The 16961-nt window shown below is 48.3% G+C and overlaps 1 protein-coding gene across 3 annotated transcripts in view; it reads left to right on the top strand.

Annotated features, from left to right (window-relative positions):
* The window catches only part of pde2a (phosphodiesterase 2A), a 541714-nt gene that overhangs the window by 61001 nt on the left and 463752 nt on the right, over positions 1-16961 (top strand). For 2 of the 3 annotated variants that reach the window (XM_087988442.1, XM_087988444.1), the window contains exon 2: positions 11721-11781. In XM_087988442.1, the coding sequence (XP_087844568.1) occupies positions 11721-11781 (61 nt within the window). Of the gene's footprint in view, positions 1-11420; positions 11782-16961 lie in introns of those variants that run through there. The other variant, XM_087988443.1, reaches the window with a different exon arrangement.

Here is a 16961-nt window from a genome sequence, read left to right as displayed (position 1 = left end):
TTCAAAAAGGGGAGTAGAGACAACCCTGGTAATTACAGACCAGTGAGTCTCACTTCAGTTGTTGGTAAAGTGTTGGAAAAGGTTATAAGAGATAGGATTTATAACTATCTAGAAAAGAATAATCTGATCAGGGACAGTCAGCACGGTTTTTGGAGGGTAGGTCGTGCCTAACGAATCTTATTGAGTTTTTTGACAAAGTGACCAAACAGGTAGATGAGAGTAAACCGGTTGATGTGGTGTATATGGATTTCAGCAAGGTGTTCAATAAGGTTCCCCACAGTAGACTAAAATACAAAATGAGGAGGAATGGGATTGTGGGAGACATAGCAGTTTGGATCAATAATTGGCTTGCTGAAAGAAAACAGAGGGTTGTAGTTGATGGAACATGTTCATCTTGGTGTCCAGTTACTAGCGGCGTACCGCAAGGGTCGGTGTTGGGTCCACTGCTGTTCGTCATTTTTATAAACGACCTGGATGAGGGCGTAAAGGGTGGGTTAGTAAATTTGCAGACGACACTAAGGTCGATGGAGTTGTGGATAGTGACAAAGGATGCAGTAGGTTGCAGAGAGACATAGATAAGCTGCAGAGCTGGGCTGAGAGGTGGCAAATGGAGTTTAATGTGGACAAGTGTGAGGTGATACACTTTGGTCAGAGTAACCGGAATGCAAAGTACTGGGCTAATGGTAAGATTCTTGGGAGTGCAGATGAGCAGAGAGATCTCGGTGTCCAGGTACACAGATCCTTGAAAGTTGCCACCCAGGTTGACAGGGTTGTTAAGAAGGCATACGGTGTTTTAGCCTTTATTAATTGAGGGATTGAGTTCCGGAACCAGGAGGTTATGCTGCAGCTGTACAAAGCTCTGGTACGGGCACACTTGGAGTATTGTGTACAGTTCTGGTCACCGCATTATAAAAAGGATGTGGAAGCTTTGGAAAGGGTGCAGAGGAGATTTACTAGGATGTTGACTGGTATGGAGGGAAGGTCTTACGAGGAAAGGCTGAGGGACTTGAGGCTGTTTTCATTAGAGAGAAGAAGGTTGAGAGGTGACTTAATAGAGACATACAAGATAATCAGAGGATTAGATAGGGTGGACAGGGAGAGCCTTTTTCCAAGTATGGGGACGGCAAACACGATGGGACACAACTTTAAAGTGAGGGGAGATAGGTATAAGACAGACGTCAGAGGTAGTTTCTTTACTCAGAGAGTAGTAAGGGTATGGAATGCTTTGCCTGCAACGGTAGTAGATTCGCCAAGTATATTTTGTGGTAAACATAAATTCTACAAGAGAGACGGCTTGCACCTTAATAGGTTAGGGACCAGCATTCTGGCAGGCAGGTTTTCGACTGCAACACCGCTATATTTAAACTAAGTAGCGGGGGGGAGGGGACAAGCTGGATGTTTAAAAAGGAAATTGAAGGGAAAGTTACAACAAGAGAAGTCAAGAAAGATAACTGTATTAATGAGGCAGAAAACTCGGAAAGGCATCATGCTGTAAGGTTGAGTGAAATAGGAGTTGATGGGAAGGGTGAGAGCAGTAACAAATTAAAAATACTATAATGAATGCACGAAGCATTAGAAATAAGATGGATGAGCTTGAGGCTCTTTTGGAAATTGGCAGATACGATATTGTGGGGATAACTGAGACGTGGCTTCAAGTGGACAGGGCCTGGGAAATGAATATTCAAGGCTACACGCGCTATCGTAAGGACAGACTGACGGGCAGAGGGGGTGGGGTGGCCTTGTTGGTAAGGGACGATATTCAGTCCCTTGCGCGGGGGGACCTAGAGTCAGGGGATGTAGAGTCAGTATGGATAGAGCTTCGAAATACTAAGGGTAAAAAGACTCTCTTGGGAGTCATCTACAGGCCCCCAAACAGTAGTCTGGATGTCGGATGTAAGTTAAATCAGGAGCTGAAATTGGCCTGTCATAAAGATGTCACTACAGTTGTTATGGGGGATTTTAACATGCAGGTAGACTGGGAGAATCAGGATGGTATTGGGCCTCAAGAAAGAGACTTTGTGGAGTGCCTCAGAGATGGATTCTTAGAGCAGCTGGTGCTGGAACCGACCAGGAAGAAGGCAATTCTGGATCTGGTATTGTGTAACGAACCAGAATTGGTCAGAGACTTCGAAGTGAAGGAGCCATTGGGAAGTAGTGACCATAATACAATAAGCTTCAATCTGCAATTTGAGAGGGAGAGGGTACAGTCGGAAGTGACAGTATTTCTGTTAAATAAAGGAAATTATGGAGCTATGAGGGAGGAGCTGGCCAAAGTTCAATGGTGCAATACCTTAGCAGGGATGACCGTGGAGGAACAATGGCAGATATTTCTGTGTATAATGCAGAAGTTGCAGGATCAGTTCATTCCTAAAAGGAAGAAAGATCCCAGGAGGAGGCATGGGTGGCCGTGGCTGACGAGGGAAGTAAAGAAACATATAAAATTAAAAGAGAAAAAGTATAACATAGCTAAGATAAGTGGGAAAACTGAGGACTGGGAAGCTTTTAAAGAGCAACAGAGGATTACTAAGAAGGAAATACACAGAGGAAAAATGAGGTACGAAGGTAAACGGGCCAAGAATATTAAGGAGGATAGTAAAAGCTTTTTTAGGTATGTGCAAGGCAAAAAAATGGTTAGGACAAAAATTGGGCCCTTGAAGACAGAAACAGGGGAATATATTACCGGGAACAAAGAAATGGCAGAGGAATTAAATGGGTACTTCAGATCTGTGTTCACTTGGGAAGACACAAGCAATCTCCCTGAGGTAACAGTGGCTGAAGGACCTGAACTTAAGGGAATTTATATTTGCCAGGATTTGGTGTTGGAGAGACTGTTAGGTCTGAAGGTTGATAAGTCTCCGGGGCCTGATGGTCTACATCCCAGGGTACTGAAGGAGGTGGCTCGGGAAATCATGGATGCGTTGGTGATTATTTTCCAGAGTTCAATAGATTCGGGGTCGGTTCCTGAGGATTGGAGGGTGGCGAATGTTATACCACTTTTTAAGAAAGGTGGGCAAGAGAAAGCAGGAAATTATAGACCAGTTAGTCTGACCTCAGTGGTGGGAAAGATGCTGGAGTCTATTATAAAGGATGAAATTACTGCACATCTGGATAGTAGTAACAGGATAGGTCAGAGTCAGCATGGATTTATGAAGGGGAAATCATGCTTGACTAATCTTCTTGAATTTTTTGAGGATGTAACTATGAAGTTGGATGAGGGAAATCCAGTAGATGTAGTGTACCTGGACTTTCAGAAAGCTTTTGATAAAGTCCCACACAGGAGGCTAGTGAGTAAAATTAGGGCGCATGGTATTGGGGGCAAAGTACTAGATTGGATTGAAAATTGGTTGGCTGATAGGAAACAAAGGGTAGTGATAAACGGCTCCATTTCGGAATGGCAGGCAGTGACCAATGGGGTACTGCAGGAATCCGTGCTGGGACCGCAGCTTTTTACAAAATATGTTATAGATATAGAAGATGGTATCAGCAATAACATTAGCAAATTTGCTGATGATACAAAGCTGGGTGGCAGGGTGAAAAGTGATGAGGATGTTAGGAGATTACAGGGTGACCTGGACAAGTTAGGTAAGTGGCCAGATGCATGACAGATGCAGTTTAATGTGGATAAAGGTATGGTTATCCACTTTGGTAGCAAGAACAGGAAGGCAGACTACTACCTCAATGGAATCAATTTATGTAAAGGGGCAGTACAGAGAGATATGGGTGTTCTTGTACACCAGTCAATGAAGGTAAGCATGCAGGTACAGCAAGTAGTGAAGAAGGCTAATAGCATGCTGGCCTTCATAACAAGAGGGATTGAGTATAGAAGCAAAGAGGTGCTTCTGCAGCTGTACAGGGCCCTGGTGAGACCACACCTGGAGTACTGTGTGCAGTTCTGGTCTCCAAATTTGAGAAAAGACATTCTGGCTATTGAGGGAGTGCAGCATAGGTTCACGAGGTCAATTCCTGGAATGGCAGGATTACCTTACACTGAAAGACTGAAGCGACTGGGCTTGTATACCCTTGAGTTTCGAAGACTGAGAGGGGATCTGATTGAGACATATAAGATTATGAAAGGATTGGACACTCTGGAGGCAGGAAACATATTTCCACTGATGGGTGAGTGCCGAACCAGAGGACACAGCTTAAAAATACGGGGTAGGCCATTTAGGACAGAGCTCAGGAGAAACTTCTTCACCCAGAGAGTGGTGGCTGTGTGGAATGCTCTGCCCCAGAGGGCAATGGAGGCCCACTCTCTGGATTCATTTAAGAAGGAGTTGGATAGAGCTCTCAAAGATAGTGGAATCAAGGGTTATGGAGATAAGGCAGGAACAGGATACTGATTAGGAATGATCAGCCATGATTATATTGAAGGGCTGAATGGCCTACTCCTGCACCTATTGTCTATTGTCTATTGTCTAAGTGCATTTAAGTCGTCATTGGACAAGCATATGGACGTACATGGAATAGTGTAGGAGGGATAGGCCTCAGATTGGTATGACAGGACGGCGCAACATCGAGGGCCGAAGGGCCTGTACTGCGCTGTAATGTTCTATGTTCTATGTCCTATCATCAATCTAAATCTAACCTTAACCCTAAACCTAACCCTAACTCTAAATGTAAACCCAACCTTCACCTGAACCATAGAAATATAGAAGACAGAGCAAGAGAAGGCTATTCGGCCCATCAAGCCTGCTGTGATCATGGTTGATCATTGAGCTCGTTACCCTAATCCTGCCCTACCCCCACATCCCTTGATCCCTTCAGCCACAAGATCTCTGTCTACTCCCTTCATGAAGACATAATGATTTGTCTGCGTACATTTCCTGTGGCAGAGAATTCCCCAGGCTCCCACTCTCTGGCTGAAGACATTTCTCCTCAGCTCAGTCTGAAATGGCCTACCCATTATCCTTGAACTACGATCCCTGGGTCTGGAATCCCTCACCACCAGGAACATCCTTCCTGTACCTAACCCACTCTAAAGACAGTCTGAAGCCAAACCTCAAAATCCAAACCTGACCCTGGGTCTCACTGCAATCCAACCCCATGTTCTAATCACAAAACCTAACAAGAGACCAACACGAACCCAGATGTCCAACCTTGGGCGTAAGGCTCACCACGTTCTGAACTATCCAGACTCTGAACCTGAAACTTCATCGCACACCAGACTGTATCCTTTCACCCTAACATTCATCATTCAACAGTAGTAACCCAATCCCTAACCTTATCCTTGTTTCCAAACCTATCTGTTTCCCTATCCCTATCCCGAATTCTAACCCTACTCATAACCCTATCCATAACCCTATCCTTAACCTTATCCCTAACCCTATTCCTATCTCTATGCCAATTCCTAACCCAGCCCCAACCCTATCCCTATCCCTAACTCTGTCCCTATGCCTATCCCTAACCTTATCCTTAAGCCTATCCCTATCCCTAACCCTATCCCTAACCTTAACCCTATCCCGATCCCTATCCCTATGCCTATCCCTAACCCTATCCCTAACCTTATCCCTATCCCTATGCCTATCCCTATCCCTAACCCTATCTCTATGCCTATCCCTATGCCTATCCCTAACCTTATCCCTATCCCTATCCCTATCCCTAACCCTATCCCTAACCTTAACCCTATGCCTATCCCTATCCCAACCTCTAACCCTATCCCTATGCCTATCCCTATCCCTAACCCTAACCCTATCCCTAACCTTATCCCTAAGCTTATCCCTATCCCTAACCATATCCCTATCCCTAACCTTATCCCTATCCCTATCCCTATCTCTATGCCAATCCCTAACCCAGTCCTAACCCTATCTCTATGCCTATCCCTAACTCTATCCTGATCCCTAAACCTATCCCTATCCCTAACCCTAATCCTAAGCCCCAAATCAATCCTCCATCTTTAGTTTTCCCAAATTCAGACTATCCCTTTCCCTCTTTGTTAATGTAACCAGACGTAGCTCACATTAGCCTTAGAGCTCCACTGGAAAATGGGTGGGCTTTACCTCCTGTCCCTTGAGCAATTGGGCAGGAATTTGTCCCCTCATTTCTGCCCCCTGCCCTGTGTTGCTACCTTGTACCTGGCCTTTGTACCCACCCCCAGACCCACCTTCTGGCTGTCCCTCCCTTGTTGGGGATTCCCACTGACAACCCTCCCAATCCTCACTTTACATTGATTGCTTGATATCCAAGAATGGGTGCAGTCCCACTAGAGGCCTCCAGACCTGGTGACACAGCTGAGATGAGGTAGCTGTCAGTCATCTAATTGGCCATGAGCTCTGAGAGGTGGGACTTCCTCCTTCAGCTCTGAGGGCTTCCTGCACTGGGTGAGTTCAGTCATGGACTGGACAATCCTGCTGCCACTAAAACTCAGTACCTCAAACTTGGCCGTTGTCCCACGTTGCTGTCTGAGGCAGCTTGCTGTATGGAAATTGGCAGCTGGGCTTTTTAAATTGCAACAAAGACTACATTCCAAAAAAAAATCAAAGTTGTCATGTCCTGAGTTGAGGCAGTGAAAGCCACAAGAGAAATACAAATTCCTTTCTGCATTTCATAGCCACTCCTCAAAGATTAACCCTGGGCCCCGATTAAACTTAGAAACTAGGTCCAGGAGTAGGCCATTCGGCCCTTCAAGCCTGCTCCAACATTCAGTATGGTCATGATCATCCAATCTGTTCTCATTTTCTCCTCATAACCTTTGATCCCTTCAGCCCCAAGGGCTATATCTAACTCCTTCTTGAAAGCATTCAATGTTGTGGCCTCAACTGCTTTCTGTGTGAGAGAATTCCCCAGACTCCCCACTCTCTGGCTTTCTCCCCATCTCAGTCTGAAATAGCCTACTCTGTATCCTGAGACTGTAACCCCTGGTTCTGGACTCCCTGGGGCATCAGGAACATCCTTCCTTCACTTACCCTGTCTAGTACTGTTAGAATTTTAAAAGTTTCTAGGAGATTCCCCTCACTCTTCTAAACTCTGGTGAACAGAATCCTAACCAATCCGGTCTCTCCTCATACATCAGCCCCGCCATCCCAGGAATCAGTCTGGGAAACCCTTCGCTGCCCTCCCTCCATCACCAGAACATCCTTCCTCAGGTAAGGAGACCAAAACCACCCACAACAGCCCAGCTGTGGTCTCACCAAGGCCCTGTACCATTGCAGCAAGACCTCCCTGCTCCGGTACTCGGATCCTCTCACTGTGAAGGTCAACATTTACCTTCCTCACTGCCCACTGCCCCTACAATGCTTACTGTCATTGGCTGGTGTAGTAAGACCGGCTGTGCTTTATCCAGCATCGCCCTTTTTGACTTGGACTTTTCAATATCTGCAGTCCTCACATTCTCCTCATGTACAAAGATACCCAGGTCTCATCGCATCTTCTCCTCTCTCAACTTATCGCCATTCAGATCATAATCCTCCTTCTTAATTTTGTTCCTAAAATGGATAACCTCGCATTGATCCATTTTATGGTGCAAACAAATGGACCTTGGAGTGCAGGTTCATAGCTCCTTGAAAGTGGAGTCGCAGGTAGATAGGGTAGTGAAGAAGGTGTTTGGTATGCTTTCCTTTATTGGTCAGAGTATTGAGTACAGGAGTTGGGAGGTCATGTTGCGGCTGTACAGGACATTGGTTAGGCCACGGTTGGAATATTGCAGTTCTGGTCTCCTTCCTATCGGAAGGATGTTGCGAAACTTGAAAGGGTTCAGAAAAGATTTACAAGGATGTTGCCAGGGTTAGAGGGTTTGAGCTACAGGGAGAGGCTGAACAGGCTGGGGCTGTTTTCCCTGCAGCGTCAGAGGCTGAGGGGTGACCTTATAGAGGTTTACAAAATTATGAGGGGCATGGATAGGGTAAATAGACAAAGTCTCTTCCCTGGGGTGGGGGAGTCCAGAACTAGAGGGCATAGGTTTAGGGTGAGAGGGGAAAGATATAAGAGAGACCTAAGGGGCAACTTTTTCACACAGAGGGTGGTGGGTGTATGGAATGAGCTGCCAGAGGATGTGGTGGAGGCTGGTACAATTACAACATTTAAGAGGCATTTGGATGGGTATATGAATAGGAAGGGTTTGGAGGGATATGGGCCAGGTGCTGGCAGGTGGGACTAGATTGGGTTGGGATATCTGGTCAGCATGGACGGGTTGGACCGAAGGGTCTGTTTCCGTGCTGTACATCTCTATGACTCTATCTGCCATGTGTTTGCTTACTCATTCAGCCAGTCCAAATCACACTGACACATCTCTGCATCCTCCCCACACCCAGCTGTGTGTCAGCAGCAAACCTGGCGATATTACGTTTAGTTCTCTCATCTAAATCATTAATATATATTGTGAATAGCCAGCCCTTTATTCCAACTTGTTGTTTCCTGTCTGCCAATCAGTTCTCTATCCATCTCCATACACTACCCCCAATCCCATCTGCTTTAATTTTACATTTTAATCTCTTCTTTGGGAGTTTGTCAAAAGCCTCCTGAAAATCCACACACACTGCCCCCCGCCCCCCCCCCCCCAATTGACTCAATCAGTCACATTCTCAAAGGGTGGCACGGTGGCTCAGTGGTTAGCACTACAGCCTCACAGCACCAGGTCCCGGGTTCGATCCCAGCCTCGGGTGACCGTGTGGAGTTTGCACGTTCTCCCCGTGTCTGTGTGGGTTTCCTCCTACAGTCCAAAGATGTGCAGGTCAGGTGAATTGGCCAGGCTAAATTGTCCATAGTGTTAGGTGCATCATTTAGAGGAAAATGGGACTGGGTGGGTTACTCTTCGGAGGGTCGTTGTGGACTTGTTGGGCCGAAGGGCCTGTTTCCACACTGTAGGGAATCTAATCTAATCTCTGTCTTAAACAGGTGACTCCTTATTCCAAGATGATGCCCCCTGGTCCTAGACTCTCCCACAGGGAAAACAACCTCTCCACATCTCCCCCTGTCAAGTCCCCTAAGAATCTTGGGTGTTTCAATGAGGTCGCTGCTCAATCTTCTAAACTCTAATGAGTACAGGCCCAGCCTGCTCAACCGCTCCTCATCAGTCAGGGATCTGCCAGGATTTTCTTGATTAGCAGAACAGGCTCAAGGGGCTGAATGGCTTCCTCCTGGTCCATTTCCAGTGTTCCTGAGGGATGACATGTGGTGAGTGAAGTTTAAGGGAGACCAGTAACTTGGCTTGTCCTTAGTTGCCCCTTGAGAAGGTGGGGGTGAGCTGCCTTCTTGAACCGCTGCAGTCCATGGTGCTGTAGGTCGACCCACAATATCCCTTAGGGAGGGAATTCCAGGATTTTGACCCAGCAACACTGAAGGAACAGTGATATATTTCCAAGTCAGAATGGGGAGGGGTGGAGGGGAACCTGCAAGGGATGGTGTTCCCATGTATCTGCTGCCCCATCCTTCTAGATGGAAGTGGTCACGGATTGCGGGGGGGGGGGTTTGTGGAGGAAAGGGTTGAGGTGTATGGGATGGGGAGGAGGAGGCTGGTAGAGGTTCTGGGAGGTGGTTTGGTGGGGAATGGGGGAGGAGATGTGGAGTGCAGGGGGGTGTGGAGCGGGGTGTTGGTGAAGTGGAATGGAAGGTTAGGAGGCAAGATAGGAAGGGTAATTGACAGGGTGGAGGAGTGGGTCAGGTCGGTGAGATGGCAAGGCTGGTTGTGGGGATGGTAGGGAGAGGAGGAAGAGATGGGGGGTTGGCATTTGGGATCAGGCACAGTCTCCAGAATGGTAATGTGGGGAATGGGGATGGGATATGGGATTGGGAATAGTGGTAATGGGGAGGGGCATGGGGTTATGGGAATATAGGGAATGTGGAAAGGGAATAGTGATATAGAGAATGGGAGGAAAGGGAAGGTAATTGGACTATGGAAATGGGAATAGTGTGTAATGGGGAGGGGGTGACATTATGTGAATGGAGAGAGGGATTTGGGGTGCTGGGGAGGGGACTGGAGATATGGTATTGGGAAGGGGGATATGGGATTGGGAAAGGGATATGGAAATAGGGAGTGGGATTGGGTGGAGTTGTGGAGGGGATTGGGGATATGGGAATGTGATTGGTGGGTTTTGGGGAGGGGGTGGGTGTGGTGGAGATGGGCTTGGGAATATGCGAATGGGGGGATGGGGAAATGGGAAGAGTGAGTGGGTTTGGGGTGGTGGAGGGAAGGAGAGTGGGGCCTTGGGAATGGAGAGGGGAATTCGGGTTGGTGGGGAGGAGATGAGGATATCGGGATGTAGGAATGGGAATGGGGAGGGGGATTTGGGTTGGTGGGGAGGGGATGGGGATATGGGATGTAGGAATTGGAATGGGAATGGGGAGGGGATGGGAGATATGGGGATGTAGGAATGGGAATGGGGAGGGGGATTTGGGTTGGTGGGGAGGGGATGGGAGATATGGGGATGTAGGAATGGGAATGGGGAGGGGTTTTGGGTTGGTGGGGAGGGGATGGGGATATGGGGATGTAGGAATGGGAATGGGAATGGGGAGGGGTTTTGGGTTGGTGGGGAGGGGATGGGGATATGGGGATGTAGGAATGGGAATTGGGAGGGGATGGGAGACATTGGGATGTAGGAATGGGAATGGGAATGGGGAGGGGATGGGAGATAAGGGGATGTAGGAATGGGAATGGGGAGGGGGATTTGGGTTGGTGGGGAGGGGATGGGAGATATGGGGATGTAGGAATGGGAATGGGGAGGGGATGGGAGATATGGGGATGTAGGAATGGGAATGGGGAGGTGGATTTGGGTTGGTCGGGAGGGGATGGGAGATATGGGGATGTAGGAATGGGAATGGGGAGGGGTTTTGGGTTGGTGGGGAGGGGATGGGGATATGGGGATGTAGGAATGGGAATGGGGAGGGGATGGGAGACATTGGGATGTAGGAATGGGAGGGGGATTTGGGTTGGTGGGGAGGGGATGGGAGATATGGGGATAGGGATGTAGGAATGGGGAGGGGATGGGAGATATGGGGATGTAGGAATGGGAATGGGAATGGGTTTTGGGTTGGTGGGGAGGGGATGGGAGATATGGGGATGTAGGAATGGGAATGGGGAGGGGATGGGAGACATTGGGTTGTAAGAATGTGGAGGGGTTTTGGGTTGGTGGGGAGGGGATGGGAGATAAGGGGGTGTAGGAATGGGGATGGGGAGGGGATGGGAGACATCGGGATGTAGGAATGGGGAGGGGGATTTTGGTTGGTGGGGAGGGGATGGGAGATATGGGGATCGGGATGTAGGAATGGGGGAGGGGGTGGAGAACGAGTTGAACTCTTGCCCCACAGAGTCTCGAACAGGAACTGGGCTGGCACTAGGACCCGGCGGCCTCCCCTGCCTTTGGCAATGTTTTGTGTGTTTGAAATTCCTTGTTGTTGTTTCTCTGAGAGTGTGTGTTCGGGTCTGTTTTCCTTGGGACATCCCCCCCCCCCCCCCTCCCTCCCTCCCCCTCTGCAGATGGGGGTCTGCTGTCCCACTCGGCCCCTCTCTGGCTGCTGGCTCACCCTCAGGGAGGGGGTGCAGGTGAAATCTCTGGTGGATCCTCCCCCCTGGCTCCTGTTCCCGCATTTTAACCCAGAGCCAGGGCTGCTGTGTTCCTGTGTGTGTGTGTGAGTGAGTGTGTGTGAGTGTGAGCAGGGGAGCTCTCTCTCTCTCTCTCTCTGTGAGTGTGAGACAGGAGCAGGCACACACTCACACTCACTGGGAATACTGGAGGAGCGATGATTTTAATCCTGCACCACATACTCATCGCCCTGTTTCGATCTTTCAGGCGAGGACAGCAGCTTCATACAAAAGCAGACATCAACCCGTCCAGTTCCGTGGCTGTCCAGGTAACATTTTCTCCGTTCTGTTGCTTATTTCCTCTCTCTCTCTCTGTCTGGGGTTTATTTGAACGGCTGCAGAATTGCTTTGTGTGTGTCAGGAGTCCGAGACAGTATTGATGGGGACGGAATGGACACATCACAACCCAGCCTGACAATTGCCCCTCTCTCCCCCCCCCCCCCCCCCCCAGCCCAGACCCACTGCAGGAGGGGGTGGAGGTGGGGAGTGTGTGTAGGGGTGGGTCTGGGGGAGAGGGTGAACCCCCCCCCCCCCCACTTGCTGTGTCTCCTTGTGTGGTTTGTGTAACCCCTCACCAACCCCACCCCTGTCCCATACCCAGCCCAGAGAGGAGACCCTGTGCTAGGTTTCAAACTGCTGGCTTTATTTTCCTGCCTTATTCTCCTGAGGCACCTATAACCTCTCTTTGCCCTTCTCTCCCTCCATCCCAGGCACCACACCTCCCACCTTCCACCCCTCACTGTTTTAACCAATTCCTCTCCCCTTCTCTCTCTCTTTCTTTCTGTCTTTTTCTCATTCACTCTGTTTGTCTTCGTCTCACTGTCTCCCTCTCTGTCTCTCTCTCTGAATGTTGTTCTCTCTCACTATCTCTCACAATCTCTCTGTCTCAATGCATCTGTCTCTCTCTATCTGTCTCTCGCTTTCTCTACCTCTCTCTCTGTCTGTCCTTCTCTCTGCCTCTCTTTCAGTCACTCTCTTTCTTTCTCTGTCTTTTCCTCAGACACTCTGTCTCACTCTGTTTTTCTCTCCCTCTGTCTTTCTCACTGTCGTTCTCTCTCAGTATCTCTCTGTCTCACTCTATCTCTCTCACTTGCACTGTCTGTTTCTCTCTTTGTTCTGTTTTTCTCTCTCTCTCTGTCTCCCTCTCTTTTTCTCAATATCTCTCTCTCTCTCCTCTCAATGCCTCTCTCTCTGTCTCTGTGTATGTGTGTCTCTCCATCTCTGTCACTGTGTGTAGGTCTCTCTGTGTGTGTTTCTCTGTGTGTGTGTCTGTCTCTGTCTCTGTCTCCGTCTGTCTGTGTGTGTGTCTCTCTCTGTTTGTATGTGTGTGTTTTTCGTTCTCTCTCTCTCTCTGTCTCTGTGTGTGTATCTGTGTGTGTGTCTCTGTCTCTGTCTGTCTGTCTGTCTGTCTCTCTCTCCATCTGTCTGTCTCTCTCTCTCTCTCTGTTTGTGTGTGTGTGTTTTTCTTTCTCTCTCTCTCTGTCTCTGTGTGTGTATCTGTGTGTGTGTGTCTCTGTCTCTGTCTCTGTCTCCGTCTGTCTGTGTCTTTCTCTCTCTCTGTTTATATGTGTGTGTTTTTCTTTCTCTCTCTCTCTGTCTCTGTGTGTGTGTGTCTCTGTCTCTGTCTGTCTGTGTCTCTCTCTCTCTGTCTGTCTGTGTGTCTCTCTCTGTCTCCCCCTGTCCATTGTGTGTAGGTCTGTGCTTGCTGTAAAACAGCCTTTCCCCTGGCCCTTTCCCTATCTAAGGTGCACTGGCAGGTGCCAGCTGGGTATGGGAGCCAGGGAATGGGCAATCCTGCTGCCAAACATGGAGATCCTCACTGCTGGCCTGTAAGAGGATGAGACAAATAAACCCCAATACCCTCCACCTGCCCAAACACAATGGGCACCACCCCCCTCCCCCCTGACTATCCTGGCTCAGTGGTCAGAACTGCCTCTATTCCTGCACTGGAGAGTTTCAGAGAGCAGTCACCTCAAAGGTTGGCTGAGCCAATCAGCAGGCAATTTGACTGTGGGAGGCATCGCACAGTCTGGCTGTGTTCTGTGTGTGTGTGTGTTGGCTGCCATGCTTGGCTGGGGATAAGGCTGAACCCCATTAGTCAGCAAGATTTGGTTCCTAATGTAATCCCCATGGACCCCCCCTCCCCAATTGGCCGTGCTGGTTAATATGTTCCCTCTGGTAATCATTGCAAATAAAAGCCTTCCGGAATCTTCCAGTCTCTTCCGCAGCTGCTGACTTTATTATTCCTTTTGTGTCAATGTTGAATGTGGCAGAGGAGTTAATTAAGGTCCTGTCTTGGATGGTGTTAGGAATAAACTGCACAAAGAGGCCACTCGGTCTCTCCAGCCTGGACTAGCCTCTTTTTAATTGGCTGATGTTAAGTCCACCGCTGTACCTCGGCTGTGGGGAGAAAGTGGAGGAGGCGTGAGGTGCGGTACTCATTCAGAGAGCTAACACCGGTAACTCTGAGCTGAATGGACTGTGCGGTGATCACTCTGCAACTGTGTGAGTTGGACATAATGTGCCGGCTTCCCCATCCCCGTGTGAGGATGGATGATGTTGTCCAAGATGAGAAATTTCATTGACATGTCTCTTTTCAGTGAGATTCAGGGGAAATCCAGAGCGAGATGCGGGTGACTGAGGTGTCAGTGGGGGAGCACTTTGGGGCCAGTGACCGTAACTCCGTTTGTTTTAAAATAGTGATGGAAAAGGATGGAACCAATCAAAAAGTTAAAGTTCTAAATCAGAGATTAGGTCAATTTTGACGGTAGTAGACAGGAACTTTCAAAAGTAGATTGGAGGAGTGTATTTGCCGCTGAAGGGACAGTTGGGAAGTGGGAGGCCTTTAAAAATCAGATAACGAGAGTTCGGAGACAGTATGTTGCTGTTAGGGGGAATGGACAAGGCTGGTAGGTGCAGGGAATGCTGGGTGACTCAAGAAATTGGGGCTGTGCTTAAGAAAAAGGAGGCCTATGCCAGGTATAGACACTTGGGATCGGGTGACTCTGTGGAGGAGGATAAGGACAGTAGGAGGAAACTTATGGGGGAAATCAGGGGCGAAAAGGGGACGCGAAATAGCTTTTGCAAATGGGGTTAAGGAGAATCCAAAGAGATTCTATAAGTTTATTAAGAGTAACAAGTAACTGAATCATGAACATGGCCACCTATGTGTGGAACTGCTGGAGATTGGTGAGACACTAAATGAATATTTTGTCATGATTTGGAGGCGCCGGTGTTGGACTGGGGTGGACAAAGTTAAAAATCACACAGCACCAGGTTATAGTCCAACAGGTTTAATTGGAAGAACATTCTCCACACCCACCTGATGAAGGAGCAGCGCTCCGAAAGCTAGTGCTTCCAATTAAACCTGTTGGACTATAACCTGGTGTTGTGTGATTTTTAACTGAATATTTTGTGTCAGTATTTACTGCGGAGAAGAACATGGAAGCTAGAGAACTTGGGGAAAAAAATAGAGAAAAAAATAGAGGAGGTGCTGGGGGTCTTAAAATGCATTAAGGTAGATAAATCCCCAAGACCTGATTGGGTGTATCCCCAGAATATTGTGGGGAGCTAGGGAAGAGATTGCTGGGCCCCTTGCTGAGATATTTGTAGGTTAGATCCCCTACAGCGTGGAAACAGGCCCTTCAGCTCAACCAGTCCACACCGACCCTCTGAAGACCCTCCTGAAGAAGGGCTTCTGCCCGAAACGTCGATTCTCCTGTTCCTTGGATGCTGCCTGACCTGCTGCGCTTTTCCAGCAACACATTTTCAGCTCTGATCTCCAGCATCTGCAGTCCTCACTTTCTCCTCTGAAGAGTAACCCACCCGGACCCATTTCCCTCTGACTAATGCACCTAACACTATGGGCAATTTAGCATGGCCAATTCACCTAACCTGCACAACTTTGGATTGTGGGAGGAAACCGGAGCACCCGGAGGAAACCCACGCAGACACGGGGAGAATGTGCAAACTCCACACAGACAGTTGCTGAAGGCTGGAATCGAACCTGGGTCCATGGTGCTGTGAGGCAGCAGTGCTAACCACTGAGCCACCGTGCCACCCTATTTGTATCATCAATAGCCATGGGTGAGGTGTTGGAGGACTGGAAGGTGGTTAATGTCGCGCCATTATTTAAGAAGAGCTGTAAGGAAAAACCAGGGAGCTATGAGTCTGATGTCAGTGGTGGGTATGTTGTTGGAGGGATTCTGAGGAACAGGATTTACATGCATTTGGAAAGGCACAGACTGATTGGGGATAGTCAGCATGGCTTTGTGTGTGGGAAATTGTGTCTCACTAACTAGTCTTTGAAGAGGTGACAAAGATGGTTGAATGCAGAGCGGTGGGTGTTGTCTATATGGACTTCAGCAAGACATTCGACTAAGGTTCCGTATGGTAAACTGGTTAGTAATGTTAGCTCAGATTGAATTGAGGGAGAACTAGCCATTTGGATGTGAAATTGTCTTGAAGGCAGGGGACAGAGGATCATGGTAGAGGGTTGTTTTTCAGACTGGAGGCCTGTGACCAGTGGAGTGCCACAAGAATTGGGCTGAAAGGTCTATTTCCATGCTATATGACTCTGTGAAACTTGGTCCCAGAGGAAGGTCAGTGGGTGAACAGTGCTTTTTTGGGAACATTGGCTAATCACACGAGGGAGGATGGAATTGAAGAATAAATTGATGCATTGTGGTGTTGACGAAAGAGAGGATGCTGGGCAGTATGGGTCCTTATCACTGCATAGTTCTGCTCCAGTGCTTTGTATTACAAATAGGAGCTGTGGGAGTGACACCATCTTACTTGGAAAGATGTAACAAATGGGATAGTTTCTGGAATCTGTTTGTACTAAAATAAGGATAACTAGCTTTAAGCCTTTTTGCGAAGTGGGAAACTATGTTGCAGCTTAATCTCTTATGTCTTTTATGAGGTTGTGTTTTTTCAATTCATTAAGGGATGAGGGTGTCACTGACTAGTGCAGCATTTACTATCCAACCACATTGCTGTGGGTCTGGAGTCACATGTAGGCCAGACCAGGTAAGGATGGCAACTTCCTTCCTTAAAGGGAATGAGTGAAACCAGATGGGTTTTTACAACAATTGACAATGGGTTCATGGTCATTGTTAGACCCTTGATTCCAGATTCCTTTTGGTAATTGAATTCAAGTTTCACCATAAGGTGGGGTCGGATTTGAAGCTAAGCCCCCAGTTTGCTATCCTGGCTGAATGGGTTAATCATTCCTGATGAAGGGCTTATGCCCAAAACATCGACTCTCCTGCTCCTTGGATGCTGCCTGACCTGCTGTGCTTTTCCAGCAACACACTTCTCATCTCGAGATTAATAGCGTAGTGATAATACCACTAGGCATCCACCTCCACCCTGTGGCACAGTCAGTAGCAGCTCTGAACCAGAAGCTAGGGGAGACTTGATAGAAGTCTATACAATTATGGGAGTGTAA

This window comes from Chiloscyllium plagiosum, unplaced genomic scaffold (assembly GCF_037043375.1).
Source record: "Chiloscyllium plagiosum isolate Xiang-an unplaced genomic scaffold, Cpla_swu_hap1 HiC_scaffold_6, whole genome shotgun sequence".
NCBI lineage: Eukaryota > Metazoa > Chordata > Chondrichthyes > Orectolobiformes > Hemiscylliidae > Chiloscyllium > Chiloscyllium plagiosum.
Note: the sequence above shows the minus strand (reverse complement) of the source record. Positions and strands in the feature narration are given on the sequence as shown.